A 17,403-nucleotide genomic window follows, 5' to 3' on the forward strand; every position below is an offset into this window, starting at 1 on the left:
CATTGTTAGATTTTTGGTTTGTACTGCTTTAAGCAGAGCTTTTGCAGATCCTGGTTTCATGCTTATGTATCCGGCTGTAAGTGAGGAAGAATTAGCCCTGAGATCAAAAGCACTGTATGGAAATAATTATTAGCATTATTTGGTTTTGGTTCTACTTTGAGGCTCTAAGGGGTAGTTAAAGATAACATTTTTTATTATAGGCCGATGTCCACATACATTTTGGTTTCAGGCAAATATGTTCCCTTTTTCTGATAAAGTTTATCAAATTTCAGGTAAAAACAGGCTAAAAGCAATTCCACCTGTTTTTTTCTAATTAAGTAAATCAGTTAAATAGTTTAAGAGGAACAGGGCAGGTAGAGAATGTGGTGCAGAAACAGTAATCTCTGCTGGTTTAATGAGGAAGGAAAGTAGTAAAATGGGAAGAAAAAGGTGGCAGTGTACCATGAAGACCCTGTCTATGCTGAGCTCAGGGTCGTTGATGTGTACTAGATAAATGAATTTCCATGCTCATCTTGTGTACGTGTGTTGTGTCTGCAGAAAGGATGCAGTGACAAATGCTCGTACAGGACAAGTGGTGAGACTAACATCCAAATCGGAGAGGGTTGGAGACTGCCACGGGTGGTGGCACTGCAGCCTTGCAGTATTATACACATTCCTGTCTACTGCAGCTTGAGCTAGAAGAATATGGGTATGTGACTCTCAATAGAAGAGAAAGAAAATTTACTAAAAATACAGAAACTTATCTTTTAATCTGTTAACATTACCCAAAATGAATCTGCTTCACACCATCTTTGACGCCAGTTCTTATTTATTTTAAATAAATTAATAACTCTATAAATAAATACCCTTAACTGAGGAATCTATCCTTTATTAGGTCATACTGAAGTAAGTACTACCCTGGAAAAAATAAGCAAAGGCTTTGCACATGAAGAGATGAGGAGGAAGTTTGCAGGTATCCCAGTGAATTCAAGGGTGTGTTGTTTTATTTCTTGAATTACTGAGAATACTTGCAAGACAGTAGCATCATCTGCTTGTGAATTAACATAGTTCAAGTGCCTATATTTAACCCAGGATAGAAAATCATTTGGCACATCAAGGTAGTAAAATTGGAAGTAGTTATGATCTAACCAAAGATTATGCCTTCACATGATGACCAATTTCTAGCAACAGAAACTTGGAAAACACAAACCACCTGTTTGCGCAGAAACCAGCACAAGCAGCAGAAAACCAAAAATAAAACCAGAATTAAAATGTCAAGAAAAATACGCATTTAAAAAGACATCAACTTTGATTAGGAATGAGTTTTACTGGTTTTTTTTCCTTTGGAAAGGAATTACAGATTCAAGAGAAAAGCAGAAAAGATGCTATACAAAATTCCCAGGAGTATGTGAAATGCACATTTGAGTGTGAGTTCCAGATCTATTTGAAGACTTTATTATCTCAAGATATGCATATAGTTAATATCACTGTTTGGAATACCCAGTGAGTCTTCTCATAGCTTGAGCAAAGATCTCAGTCTTTGTGGGAATGAATTTTCTAACTCATCATAGATTTATATCTTTATGGGATTCCACTGGTTTAGTTTGTGATGTTCAACCTTTATTTCAGATGTAGCACAATTTAGACAAAATGCTAAATATACTGAAATTTATGAATGTAATAGAATGAAAAGAATAAATATTAGAATAAATATTAGAGTAAAAGAACAACTTGATTTTTATTTTGTGTGTGCATCTTTGAGTGTTTTGGAAAAATATTTTTGTAGGTCTTTCCTGAAGTAGTATTTCCATTTCTGGTAGAAACACTACTTTCCTGGGATTTGTTTTGTTTTGGTTTGGTTTGGTTTTTTGTTTTGTTTTTGTTTTAGTTGAAGGAATTGAATAGGAATGTGGTGTCTGGTTTAGTGAAAGCCAGCAAACATGATGGATGAATCATTTGGTACAAAGAAGAGTATATGGCTAGGCTATCATCTCTGCTTTTGCTGCTTTATGCTACTCAGGTAGTCATTAATCCTTACTCTTTCAGACTTTCCAGTTACTTACTTGTAGTAATCAGTCCAACATAATTGAAAGGGTTGGAAGCTATCATGCATGGGCTGTAAGTTATTCCTCTTCCTACTTATCACCTTAAGGCACAGATTTCAGTTCATTGAGAAAACAAAGCTGTTTAAAAAAGCAGTGTTCAAATTAAGCATTTGGCTTGGAAACTAAGGCAAGATAGACAGAAATTTCTGATTTCTGCCCAGACAGAAATTTTGCTCTGTCTACGTGCAGGTTTTTTGCCAGAAGAGTTATGCTCCTAATGAGTTTGAACAGGTGAAATTCCTTGTTGATGTACCTGGTTTATCACAAAATGTGGCATAAGTTTTGTTACTTTTTCGAATTTGTCTTTTTTGAGTCTGTTGAACTCATGAGATAGGTGTTCTACAGAAGAGCAAAGCATGGTTTTATCAGTGCTGACCCTTGGACTTTTTGTTCATTTGGTATTCCTAAATTCCTGCTTTCTTTGCTCTGTATAGATACACCCTGCAGTAATAGGGAATTTGACAACTAAAAATCCTTAAAAGAAGACTGTACTCACTGGAAAAACAAAAATAAACAAATATGAGTCTAAGAATTAGAGGAATTCAGTGTTTAGGTTAAATGGATTGCATGGACTCTGTAAAATTACCTAAAATCTAGTAACACACTGTACTCATTAACACTCAGAAAAGTACCTGTTAGGAGTTCATGAAGATTTTGAAAGTATTTGTAGAAGGCTTCAGCAGATCCAGTGAATGTTTTGATGCACTGCATGTTCACCAACAGCTAGTAGATACTGTAGCCACACACAGGTAAGGATCAGATACCTAATTCAGCACATAAGGGATAACTTCTAAGGAGCACCTTGAAAACTGAAAAGTGAATTAGAGAAACTGCCTTGGCATAAAACATTCACCAGGATGACCTACTTAAAAGGATCATCATGTACCTAAACTCAGGCTACAGTTTGCAGTCATAAATATAACATCATGGCTTTTTTAAGGCTGCATTTCTCTTCCAGTAAATGCTTCAGTTCCCATTAATAGTTGAATAGTGCCATCACATCTGATTTCTCTGAGAAACATTCAAAGTGTATGAAATTAATCTCAAGGAAGATACTAAAAATAAAGACGTTTTCTACTATAGGTGAATTTCTATTTTTAAAGGGCTAGGGAAATATATTTTAGCTTCTAAAGTCATGTATATATGATTGGAGGCTTCATTTTCTTGTGTCAAAATCACATCCTTTGTTTATCTAATGCAGTCTGTAATTTTTCCTATCTCTCAAAACACTATCAGTCCTAAAACTCATGTCTGGAGTATACTTCTGGAGACAATATATGCAATAGAATAAATAAAGGACAACTTCTCAAAGCAATTCGCTGGTCTTCTCCCATGAAGCTCTGAGGGCAGTTCACACTGCTTTAGAAAGGGTAATAGGATTAACTTCAGAAATTTCCACCCATTTTTACTCCTGCATGATATCTCACAGCCTCCTTATTTGTGTTACTGCATTTTTCTGAGGTAATGATGGAAAATAGATCATTAAAATGATCATGGTTAAAAATAACCTTTTCCCCAAGCAGGAAGCAGGCAGTGTTTTCTTAGAAGCACTGATACAGAAATTTTAGCCTGCTTTCTCCCAGAGGGGAGGCTTCTACAATCTGTTGCAGTGTCCAGATTCACACACACACACACACACACTCACTTAAGTTTAGACACATGAGTAATGGTGCAGTTTTGTAATTGATTTTAGCTGTTCAAACAATGGACTGTTGCCAAAGAATGATCCTGCATTTCTTCCTTCTGTGTGCTTGCACACTGCTGCCATTTCTTTCTCCTGCTCCTAGTGAGAGTGCAGATGTATGGTGATAAAATTGCTTTGCAAATATGCCTGAAAATTGCACAGAGAAGAAGGGAATGGTTAGTCTTCAGTCTAATAAGCAAACTGCTCTTGACTCGTGTCTGCATTTGTTACCTTGAGGTGCACAAGACAGAGAGATACAGCAGGGGAGCAGGGAGGAGGACTGGGGTGAAATGTCTTGGTGCCTACATGCAGCTTGATTAGTGGGAACTCATGCTAGGGAGCTATCATTAGGGAACTAACACACCCTGAGATGCATTAGCTGATAATACACAGTTGCTCCATTCTGCTACTGTCAGTATAGATAGCAAAGAAAGAAATGTGTCTGTCCATGACTTTGGTATTGGGAATCTCCAGAGTGTGGAAGTCCCACCACTTCCACGCACACAGCTCCCTGCACTGAATTTTTTAGGGTGGGATTTCATATTGCTAAGACTCAGTGTGAATGTACTGTGAATGCATTGGCCAAATTCAGTCAGCTTCGAGACATACAGATGGGAGGAATATTAACTTCCTGCAGGATTTGTGTTAAGTAGCAGGCTGGAGAGATATTTCATGGTAACTCATTGAGAGAAAATTAGTATGTGTAGCCCTTTCTTACAAAACAGGGAGTTCAAATGGGAACGGACACTGCGGACACAGTCAATAAGATGTATGATACATGGAGTTACTTGGTTTCTTTCAGAATAAAACCTGGTATCTGAGACTAGAGAGTAAAAAATTGAATTCTGAAAACTGAAAGAGATAATAAATTTATCTTCAGCATATTTTCCTTGTAACCTGTGATATTTGTATCTTTGAAGAAAATACAGGTTTTTATATTCAAAATCCTGTGTTCTGATGTCCAGTGCTTAATTAAAGATTGGGATGATTCTGTATCAGTGTGAAGAGACATCTAAAAATAGTGAAGTATAAACTTCTTTTCTCTTATATTTTGCAGGTTGAATATTACAATTTCACTTGTACCTGGGCTTTTTCCACTGATGTCCAACACGCAATAGACATTCCAAACAATATTTGGCAGGTGCATTTGCAGCTTAACAGCAGTCCTTCTTTGATACAGGATGGAGGACACATACAAAGATAGGACTTCGCTAGTGAAAGGGGCCAAAGATATTGCTAAAGAGGTGAAGAGGCAAGCAGTGAAGAAAGTGAATAAAGCAGTTGACAAAGCCCAGGATGGCTACACGCAGAGGTCCTACAATCGATTCCAGGATGAGGAAGATGACGATGATTACTATGGCCAAGGAGGAAATTATGGTGTAGAAGCTAATGATGATGAAGGATCAAGTGAAGCAACTGAAGGACATGATGAAGATGATGAAATTTATGAAGGGGAGTATCAGGGAATCCCCAGCATGGGGCAGGGTAAAGATGACATGGTGGCCTTAGGTCAGTCTATGCGTGATGAATACAAGGATCGTCATGAACTGGAAACCGAGAGGAAAGCTGATGAAGAAGAGCTAGCACAGCAATATGAATTGATAATACAAGAATGTGGCCATGGTCGTTTCCAGTGGGCCCTCTTCTTTGTGTTGGGAATGGCCCTAATGGCTGATGGGGTTGAAGTGTTTGTGGTTGGATTTGTGTTGCCCAGTGCTGAAACAGATATGTGTATACCCAATTCTGGATCAGGATGGCTTGGTAAGTAAAGTCTTCATTCTGTCTTTTTGCTATTAAGATATTTGCTTACAGTAAGCCTAAATGTGTATTTGTCAACATAGAAGCTTATATAAAAATACGTCCGTCTTGAATATAAACAAGAAATCCACAAATTGTTTTAATATTAATGGTAATTAACATTGATTAACATTAGTAAAGAATTTAATGGATACTGTAATTTTATTTTTTAGGTGACTGTTTTCTTAGTCGGTAAATAAATCACTAAAGAGAAAGACTCCACAGTAAAACTTAAGAGGAGAGGGACAAATTTTGTTCTCATATACAAGAGTAGATGTCCAGACGAACTAATCTAAAAACAAAGCAAAACCACAAAACCAGCCCACAAATGGAGAACTGGAGTCCTGCTGAAATTATATAGGTGTAATAAAGAGCAGATGATACAACTGTCCAGCAACACTTTCACATTGCATGTGAGCCTTTCCAATGGTGATATGAAATTCAATCTGGAAAATGCAAAAATTTCCAGTGAAAATGCTGTATAATATAACCTTTCACTCTTTTTGTCTTTAGTCTTTTTATACCAATGACTGCTCTCTAGCATCCAGAGAAAATAATGTTTACTTAGCGTCAGGGAGACAAAAGAATGAACAAGAGCCTGGGGTGTGCTTTGTGTGTCCATTCTGTTGATGGGGATGGACCATGTCTCACCCCCTTGCCTGTTCCCTCCTATGGTATAGGAAACAGGCAGTCTGAGCCAGCCTTGTGTGGCTTAGTGAGAGCAGCAGCAGTTCTGCAATCAGGTCCATGCTTGTCTTCCCTGGACATGCCTGGGCACAGCAGGAAAAACAAGGTTCTCATGGGGCAGGGCTGTGAAGAAAAGGTATAGAAATGGTTCCCCAAGGAAGAGGAGAGGTAGAAGCCTGGGCAATTGTAACAGAGCAGGAAATGGAATGTATGTTTGCAGATAATGACTTGGGCCTGGAGACTATTACAGAAAAGGAGGACTCCTTATAAGATATTTAGAAGCCTGTGTTTTCTAGCACATGTTCTGCTTGTACCCTGCGTCTTTGCAGCACATGGTTCTGTTGCAACAGATCTCATTTTAGCTTAGCTCAGTTTCCTGACATATTGATACCAGCAGTTTGGCTCTCTGGGTTTCAGTACAGTGGACTGCAGTCTCCCCCAGTTATATCTCTAAGCCTCCCTCCAGGTGACAGGATCATGAGTGGAAACAGGTGAGGAATTCCCGGATGACTGTGTCCTTTGAGTCATTCCTTGCCATTTGATCATTTCTTGTAAGAAGTACTCTGCCTATATATGTACAGTGCAGTGATTAAACTTAAAATGGAGGGAAATATATTATTAAAGTTTTTATGGTTAAAGATGCCAAATGCAAAGAATCTGTTTTGTACTGCCTGTTTACACAAAACGCCAACATTGTATGTGTCATGCTTGGACCTGTGAGCTTTCAGGTCTACTTCTTAAAGAAAGATGAGAAACAAAACCAATGCAAACCTGTATCACTAGATAAATGTCAATGAGTCAGTGCAGATGATAACATACAATGCATCTTTGAAAAGTAGTGAATTCCCAACTTGGTTTTTTTAACATGATTTTGAGGACATCCTTAAAATCTACGCCTCAATTTTTATATTTTTTTCTAATTTTTCTAATTTTTACATTGCTGGAACAAAAATTACTTATCTCAACCCTAGTTTTTAATTTTTGATAAACCTGTTTGTTTTGCCACATGCACATTTCTTGACAAATGGAGCACTCAAAGTTGTCTGTGTCCTCCAGGACAATAAAACATAAGGGTAACCACCAAATCCCTCTGCAATTAATTCATATTGCATTGTATTTTCTACAAATAGTATTCTACTTAAACAACTGCATTAAGGATCATGGAGGTGTCTGGAACTGGGAGCGGGGAATATTGTCCCCATAGCAGTAGGGGCCATGAGTATTCATATCCGGCTCCTGGCCTCTGACTCATGTCAATAAGGTTGAGGATTTCTCTGTCACTGCAGTTCTTATGATATTGCCTTGAGATGTATTGGAATAACTCCGTAAATATTTAGCTAAAATTCAGTACAGAAGCTGTTAAATACCTCATAGTTACAAGTATGAATGTGTGTGTTGTGTATAAATGATGCTTGTTGACAAAACTAAGGTAACAGATCTGGAAAATTCAGCTGTGCTACTAATGTATTCTCATGCCTAAAATATAGAAATTGTATCTTCCCTTTGCAATAATATAAAACTAGCCTCTGTGTTGTGGTATTAACAAACAAATAATTATGTACTAAAAGATTAACAGACAAAAGCACGAAAGAACAGAGATAAGCAATTTCTTTCCCAGTGTGTATTGAAGGCATTGCAACACGTGACTGTTTTACCAATAATTTCACCAAAAAAAAATATTTCTTACTCATTGCTACTAGAAATATATCATAAGCTGCAAGTCATCAGTATACCAATGTACATATTGCTTACAAACAAAGTAGGTATACTGCTTGCAGAGAGCATAACCTTAATTCCAGTACTAAAAAATATTAATTGTAGCAGTGAACGCTTACTGAAAGCATTTTTATGTTGTCATAACAGGGCCCTCACAGCTGTGCATTTCAATTATTTTGTGCTTGTGATTTCACTTTATAAGTACATCCTAACTGGGGTCTTCCAGACTGGCATAATTCTTTTTTTCATTATTAGAATCCCATAATCCAGAAGGTTCTAATGTTGTTAGAATATTAAAGTCATAGGACTAATGCTAAGAGTTATAAGGTAAAATTAGTACACATACACAATATTTATTATTCAGGCAATTTTCTAGACTGTTAAGATACATACTACGAACATCTTATTTTGTCTTTGAAAAAGTATTCATTGATTTGGTTGTAAAACTGATTTCTCATACATCGTGCCATGATCATTTACTAGGGAACATGAGCTAATTAAAAACATGTGACGATATTCATTGAGTCTCCCTGTTGCATTTTTTTTTTTTTAAATTCACTTTCACAAAGACAATTTCCCAAAATCCTTCCCTATTGACCCTTGAATGAGCTTGAGATCACTTTATTGATCACCAGCAACATTTCAGAGCCCATAAAGTCATATAACGAGTGTGATGATGTCATGAACTAGTTTCAAGTTGTCTTTTGAATTAAATAATAAAACATTTTTTCATCTCAAGTAAGTGATTTTCTTAAGAAAAGGGAAGTTGAATAGCTTAAATTCTCCCAGATTATAGTGACATGTCACTAAGCATGAGAAAAAGGTGTCCCTGCTGTATACATGACTTGGGTGTACTTGCCAGCTCCTGCATGTAAGTGGATTCACAGTGACTTCTTGGGTTCTGACACTGATGAGGCAAGGCTGTATTCTCATGAGACAGGTTGTAGGCTCAGGTCTAGAGATGCTGTTTTAACTCTTTTCCTGCATGCATCTTCTCTCTTTGGTTTTACCCATCAGAAACAGACTGATTTTAAGTTAATTTTCTGGGCTGTGATTTGGGTATACTTTTCTTCCTAATTTTTCTCTGTCTTTGCATTCAGATTGGTCTTTGCATTCAGATTGTTCTTAATTGTTTTGGGTTTTTTTTCCTGTAAAGTTTATAGTACGGCCTTTTCTTTCCTCAGCATCTCTGTATCTGAAATACTGAAACATTGTTTTTCCTAAGCTAGGAAAAGCTAGTCTTTCCCAGCTCTATCTGTTCAGAATTCCACGCCACTCTTGACTGTCCTGTCACTGGTTCTCCCATGGGACCTGTAAGTGCTCACCCTTGTGCAGGACCCTTGTCAGCTGCACTGCTGTCACCACTGTTAGCAGTACACACAGGCTGACTCCTGCTCAGCTGGTCCATGAGGCCATTCTTCACAGCATCAGTTGGCACATTTTTCAGACACCTCCATCCTTTTTTTGTACTTTATCACAGAATCATAGAATAGTTTGAGTTGGAAGGGACCTTTTAAACATCATGCAATCCAACCTCCCTACAATGAACAGCGATGTCTTCAACTAGATCAGGTTGCTCAGAGGCCCATCCGCCTCAATACTAGAAAAAATTGTCTAAACATCTCAGGATTAGTGATTAACTTTAAACATTTTATTTTTATCTTTTGCATGTGTACCAACAAAACCTGAAAACTGATTGAGCACTCTTATTCACTGATTGCCATCCTTTACGGGGGCCAATTGTTCCTCAGTGATTTCTAATAGTCACCCTGGTCTGTTTGGAATCCCTATACGATCCTCTGTACGAAGTTAAGACCAAATGATTTCTTGAGGGTGAATAGTCTTCTACTCTGTTCTGTCTTACCATTGCACTAACCTATGTGTTAATCAAGGCTTTGATACAGGTTCATAGACAATACACTAGAAATAATTTTTATATGTAAAAGACATTCTTAGCTGATGAGTCAGTCATACAAACAGTTTCTTCCATCTAAAAACTGCAAGTATTGTGGCAAATCACTGGACTGATAATGCAAGTTTTGTGAATATGAATAACAACAAACAGCTTACCTTGAAAACTAAATTATTTTCTGAAACCCCACATTTAGTGTCAAATAATACCTTGATATACAGGTTCTTTCTGTTATTTCTGGATTTAATAATAAAATTTTGTGTAGTATTTGTAGAAAGAAAAGTATCATAGGCATAACTAAGTCTTTTGGGCAGAAGAAGTTCTCAGTCTGCGACAACAGCCTACCAATTCTGCATTGATTACTAACTTGCACATTAGCTGTTCTGATAACAGTGCTTCCCATGCCTAATCTGTTTTAAATTGTACCAAACATAACCAGCGTAATTCTAATCCAGACAGTTCTTTCTCTTTACACAAGAAGAAGTGCTCTCCTGAGGTTTGGTAGCTGGTGCAACGTGCTTATAAGCTCTGCTAAGAATACCAAATGACCACTGAATATTTCCACTTCTTAGTTTACAGAAGCACTGGCTTGCCAGATCCTTGCTACTTAATTTGATTCTGGTTTTACAATGATCATTTTCAACAACTTTATATTCACCAAACACCTTCCTTGCATTGATGACAAATACAAGTCCTTTACTTGGGACAGAACAACTCAAATCACTGGTACAGGCTAGTCACTGAAATGCTGGGTAGCAAACAGCTCTGCAGAAGGATGTGTGGCTTTTAGTAGGAAGCAAGTTGACATGGGGAAGCACTGCCTTGCAGCTGCATTGGCAAATGTGACCAGTAAGCAGAGAGGAGTGATTATTTTCCATTCTCAACACAGTAAGCCCACATATTGTCTTGTTGTGGAGCCACCTGAAAAGACCTAACAAATTCAGGCAAATTTAGTAGAGGACTAGTAATGTGACAAGAGGAGTGGAATACACAGAATACAAGAAGAAGCAAAAGGATCTGATCTTGTTTAGTGTGGAGGAAAGGGGTCTAAGAGGTGAATCTCTCTTTACTATTTGGCAACAAAATTGAGAGAAGCTACAGTGAAGGTGGATTAAATTTTTTCTCAGAGGAACACAAGAGGTTAGAAGTTGCAATCAAGGATCATCTGGTAAATGAGGAAAGTTGAGAGTGAGGTGGTCAACCACTGGGAGATGTTGCATAGTGAAACTGTGGTATATTTGGGAGATTTTCAAAAGTTGACTGAAGGCCTGAAGCAAAGTAATCTTGCTTTGAAGGTAACCCTGCTTTAAGCAGAGGTCAGACAAAAGCTCTTCAAAAGCCCCTCCCGACCGAAAATTTTCTGATTTCATAAATGAAAAAATAGTTGTCTGCAAATGTATGACACTTCCACCTACCTATGACTAAAACACATTCTCCAGCTGTTACACTTCAGTAAGCTTTTAAAGGAAAGGCGGGTTAGAACTCATGGATTGTACATAGGCTTGCTCTTTCAAACACAGACTAGTTATCTAAATTAATTTCGGCAAAATCATTTAGCTTGAGTTATTTGTTCTCCTCCTGAGATCTAGCAGAAACCTGGAAGCATGTGATAAAATGTTGGTGAATAAAGGGCTGCAGGACCTGAGTTTGACAGGAGAGTTTTTTAAATATTGATGCATCTACATGCCTGGTGGGATTATTTACTGGTTAAGAGGTTTGCATTTTAATAGATTGTCACAAAACTGTCCTTACACCACAGTGAGTAAAATGCCTTCTGCTGCCATAAGTAGTTATCTGTGTATAGCATTGTTGTCTTTTTTTGTTGAATATTAGTAGAGGTAATTAGAGATGGATGAGATTTATTGCATGTTCCTGCATAAAATACAGTGGGAGAAGATGATTGTCTTCTGATTATGTTCCAGTTATTAGTATGGTACTGCATTTGTTATGACACAATACATCACAAGTGACATAAAATAAAGGAAACCCGGGCTCTGTTACTCTATCTTTTACTGTTGTGTTGAGCTAGTAGATGTACTGTTAAACACTTGAAAATTCTGGGGGAAAGTATTTTTTTTTATTATGGAGAGCATGTTGAAGTTTTTGCTTAAATTATTTTATACTTCAGGGATAGGGAAAGAGATTTATATCTAATTTTTTACTGTAGACACTCGGCCAAGGTATACATTTTATTCAAGAGAGCACAGATATCAAAAAAGTTAGGTACTTATATATGATCTGGTATATATTCACAAGAAAAGCATCCAGGTAAAGAGTACTTATGGGAGGCATATCAGACCCTTGCTTGTGAGGAATCCCACTGAAATAACAGTGAGAGTCTGTTGCACTTACAGTTAATAGTAGTAATAAATCTTTAGCAGCAATAGAAATATTTAGAAATAGAGTTGCAGTCACTGAAATGCCTTCTAAATATTCCAGAGCAAGGTGAAAATTGGTCTGTAGGATTAATGTACTACTTCTTCAGAAGGAGATGCCAGAAATACAAATGCCATCATGCATGCCATTCACCTTTGGTACAGTTCAGTTCCCTTGCAATGACATTATTAAAGTCCTCCTACTGCTTGCCTTCCAAACACAGTTATTTGAAGGAGAAACATTAAGAGACAGACCCTTAAAATTTCTAAGTTGTTACAATATACAGACCAGTGAAAATGGTAGTCATGTCTGGTTTTCTTTTCTGAGGGGGAAAAAAGGGACAGTGGAGGGAACATGCAACATGATTCTGTCTGTTATGAACTGGACTAAACCTGTATCACGTGGAACATCGTGGACCTGTCATGAGACAGGAACTGGGAGCACAGATTTTAACTATTAATAAATTACAGTGTACTCAGTCCTCTGTGCTGGTGCATGCTCCTTTTCTGAGTACAATGTTGTTTCCAAGCCACCTTATTGAAGCCAGTATTAAGATGGTGAACAGACCCATTTCAAATGTTTTTCCTTTTCAGGTTGTTTCTGCATGCGGCTTTACTGCAAGGACCTATAAGAATCATTGAGTCCAACCTATCGTCCTGCTCAGGACAGCCCCAAGAATCACACCATGTACCTGAGAGCATTGTCCAAACACTTCTTGAGCTATGTCAGGCTGGTGCTGTGACCACTTCCCTGGGGAGCCTGTTCCAGTGCCCAACCAGCCCATGAGGAAGGAACATTTTCCTGATATCCAACCTAAACCTCCCTGGCACAGCTTCATGCCACTTCCTCAGGTCCTGTCCCTTGTCAGCAGAGAGGAGATCAGTGCCTGCCCCTCCGCTTCCCCTTACAAGGAAGCTGTAACTGAAATGAAATCTTCCCTCAGACTCCTTCAGGCTGAACAGACCAAATTACCCCAGCTGCTGCTCATACAGCTTCCCGTCAAGGCCCTTTATCATATTCATTGCCCTCTTTTGAGCACTCTCCAATAGTTTAATGTCTTTTCTTTGTTGTGCCACCCAGAACTGCCCCCAGCACTGGAGGTGAGGCTGCCCCAGTGCAGAGCAGAGCGGGACAATCCCCTCCCTTGCCTGGCTGGTGATGCTGTGCCTGATGCCCCCAGGACACAGGTGGCCCTCCTGGCTTCCAGGGCACTGGTGACTCATGTTCAACTCCCATATCCCTCTCCAAGGGCTACTCTCCAGCCTCTTGTACCATTTATTTGCACAGAGGATTAAAGTTAAATCATTACTGCTTGTAGTAATCTTCAAATCTCTGTCTCAGAGATTGATTTTGTCTAAAATAATCTAGTATCTCCGGGCTGCTTTTTTGCTCATGACAGGTTATTTTCTGGGTCTGCCTATCCCATCACAGATCAGTAATTTTACCATTTATGTCAAATTAATTTATAGTCTTACAGAAGTGGCCAAAAAAAGGAATTGCTTCCCAAAGGAAAAGCCTGAGGGCCATGTTGATTTCACACATTTAATTTGGCTGTCGCTTCCACTTTTTCCTCTCTCTCTCAACTGCCATGGGGTCCCTGGTTGACAATACATCGCTTCTTAAATCAATTTGTCAAACAGAGATTTTTAGCCAAACTGAACATTTAAAATATGACGGTGCAATCTCTTCCAAGTCTCTGGTTAATTCTGTGGCAGAGTTTAGTTATAATCTGCAAGCTTTCACATTTTTTTGTGTATCTTTGAATATTGCATCTTGCATCAAATGCTGAGCTATGAAATTAAAGAGCGAATGCATGAGTTCCTTGTCAAGAAGAAGAAATATTTTCACGGAGAAAGTGTTAATGAACTTCATTAAGACATGGAACAAACATAATTAAATGGCTTGTTGTCACAGCTGAGTAAATATCTTCCTATACATGTAATCCTTGAATTTAGTCCATCAAGACTTTAGAAGCTGTCAAAGTTCTACTTGTCTTTTTATCTTACACTATCAGTATTTTGACGAATTGAAAGAAAATTGTGTGTTATTGTAGAAACAGTTTGAAATAACTTCTTATTCCAGACCTTTGACTTGTTTAAGGGAGTGTCAGTGCTGAAAAGAAAGGAACACAAATAATTTTTTAATCTGATCTGGCTGCATTTTGCTGCAGATATAATTCTTTCCTAGTGATGGGCACATCAATTCTCACTGTACACACTTGTTTCACTTGTTTGAAGTATCAGTTTATGATTGTTTCAAAGGTATGGAATATCACTACTTTCATAGCTGATGCAGCACCAAAGTGGGGGTTATACAATATTATACTACAAATACTTACACAAGGGAATAATACAGAGTCACTGCAGAACAGATACATGAATATGGCATGTGTATGTTTTTAAAAATCTTCTCTTCATGCAATTACTTGTTATTTGCATGAATATAATGGTAAGCTATAATGGCAGTTAAAAATCTGTCCAGGATACCGCGATTTACTGACATTAATAATAAAGTTTCTTGATTGCATTTATTCTTATTCATTTTTCAATGCTTTGTCAGCCCTATACAGAATCAGAAGTCTTGATATAAGGGAACAATATAAATGTAAGATTTCGTAGTTTCACATGCTATTAACGGGCCACAGGAGTTGGGGAGGAGTTACTCACAGATTTATTATGTGAGCAGAACTATGGGTAACTTAGGGAAGTTCTGTGCATTTTTTTTTTTTCCTAGGGAATCTTAGATTTTACACTCAGAGCAACTCTGCTTACTACTCACACTGCTAGATGGGCACTTCCATACTACCAAAGGGAAAATATTGTTCCCTGGCTCTGCTAAACCTATGACATATTTAAACAGCATCGGACAGTCTGCTCCAGGTGAAGGAAAAAAATACCAAGAGGTTTTGGTGACACATTACATATGTCAAGTTATCCTAACTTTTCTTAACAAGTAAACTTTACTCAGGATCAACATGTAGTGGACAAAATGTTTTCAAAGACTCACAGAAACCTGTTTAAAAGGCAGAAAAGTGTTTCTATGTAACTTTTTGAGGGGATTGTAGAAAATTGGGAGAGTACTGTAAAGTAGAAAAATGGAAAGAAACTGGTGTAAAGTGAAACTGGCTTTACATCCACAGTGTTAAAAAAGGTCTGCATTTTCAATGATAGGCAAAGGTGGCCATTTGCAAATTTCTTCATATCAGTCTATCTGGACAGAAATTATGTGCTTTATACTGGCGAGAAGTGGAGAGTCTTACATGAATTTGAGGAGTATGGATGAATATAACCCATGTGGTGTGTGACTCTCTTGTGCTGCATATTGTTTTTGTCTGGCATTTGTCAGACCTGCTCATTTTCACAGAGAACAAGTATTTTCCTAATCCGTTAGAATTCAGGGCAATTTTCAAGGTTGGTTCTGAAGCTGCCACTAGCAAGTCTTGTTAAATGGAGATCATAAACTGATAGATGCAGTCATCTAAAAAAATTTCCATTTAGACATTATAACAGTGTCTCCTGGTACTATTGTAAATACATAATTTAAAAGCCTGTTTAGCTTCACCAGCACCTGCAGGTGTATTGGCAGCACATGAAAGATTATTCTGATCCGTTATTCATAATTCTGCCATTGGATGATTTAATCTGTTTCATTGACTCTAAACTGGAAAGCAGAAAGAAGATGTGGGATGGAAGTTTCCTTTCTCACTCTCATGCAGCTCTGTGCTAGGTGAGGTAGACCAGGTATCTTGTCAGACACTGGGAAATGTGAGAGTTTCAGAGCCTTATTAATTTTGGTAAGCTGTTTCTAAACAGCTGTTTCAGCCTAACTCAATGTCTGTTTCTCAAAGCAAAAGGTTTGGTTTTAGGGTTTTTTTCTTTAATTTTGTTTCAGGTTTCTTTTCTGTTTTGTTTTCCTAGTGTAATTTTTCTTCCTCCACCCTTCCAGTTCATTGGAACAATGATGGTAACAGCCACTGTATGGATGAAATAAAATAAATAGAAGCTATTTTCTCCCATTTACAAGGAAAGAAGTTTACTTCTGCACTGGGATATACTTATAGAAAAGACACTTAATGGCTGATTAAACACTGGAAAGACAGCCAATGGTTAGCTTAAATATTGAACAGAAACCACCAAGATTGTAGTTTTGTTAATTAGTTCTTAGTATCATGAGTTTTGATTTGCCGAGTTGGATGCATCTGTTATTAATTTAGATTTTTATACATTGGGATTTTTGTTTTATTCAACACTAATTAACAGTTAGTGATATTCATGGGATGTGCTCTGTTTAGAGTCAGAAGCAGGACTAGTTGAATAAGAAATTAATATTCAGGCAATAAAAAATGTGGCCAAAATGAACAGTTTTGATATGATTAATGTAGATGACTGCATGGGCAATTTAAAGCTTTAGTGAAATATATTTTTTGGCTTTGAAATTTAATTAATCCTAGCTCATTGCACAGTGCTATGCACTGTTCAAACATATGCAGCATTTATAATCATTCTGATTCCCAGGACTGCCATGGAAGTGCATTTCAAATTGCAAAGTCACAGCAATTTCTACCATGACAGGGTCAATTCAGAGATGGACAAAGAGTGCATTGAATTTAGCATCTAAATCAGAGAGCAGAAAAAATCCAGAGGAACCTCCACAGTTGCAGTGGGATAAAACAGGAATTAGGGGGGCTAGGACAGCTTAACTAGGTGTGTTTTATCCAAAGCATGTCTGTTAGGATTTTCTTGCTAGTGCCAGAGGGAATTGTTGGATCAAAGGAAAAGATAATGTGAAAATAGTATGTTCAATGATAGCACCTAGGGAATCTGTCAACAGCTTCACGTCATCACCTGGGATTACCCGATCTTATGTTAATATCTGTGCTCTGTATATTGCATATTGGTAGCTACTAGCTTGTAAAATATTGTTTCTATGGGAAGCAAAATACCATGTGTTGGTTGGTTTTTACATTTCCATGTTGTTAAATTTGAATGCTGATTGACCATTTGCGTTGAAAGTAGCAAGGAAATAGTGCTTTAGTCTTTTTTTCTATAATGAATCGTTGGTTTATCTAACCAAGTAATAGCTGTATGAAATAGCAGTGTGCTGCTGTTTCCTGAAATAATGACAGTCAGTATCTAATTTATAAATTA

At 37.6% G+C, this 17,403-nt stretch overlaps 1 protein-coding gene across 1 annotated transcript in view; it reads left to right on the forward strand.

Annotated features, from left to right (window-relative positions):
- SV2C (synaptic vesicle glycoprotein 2C) overlaps positions 1-17,403 on the forward strand; it is a 117,077-nt gene that overhangs the window by 24,746 nt on the left and 74,928 nt on the right. Inside the window, exon 2 of the mRNA XM_048291363.1 lies at positions 4,826-5,529. Within this exon, the coding sequence (XP_048147320.1) occupies positions 4,950-5,529 (580 nt within the window). The 5' untranslated portion in view covers positions 4,826-4,949. The remainder of the gene's footprint in view (positions 1-4,825; positions 5,530-17,403) is intronic.

Source organism: Corvus hawaiiensis, chromosome Z, assembly GCF_020740725.1.
Source record: "Corvus hawaiiensis isolate bCorHaw1 chromosome Z, bCorHaw1.pri.cur, whole genome shotgun sequence".
NCBI lineage: Eukaryota > Metazoa > Chordata > Aves > Passeriformes > Corvidae > Corvus > Corvus hawaiiensis.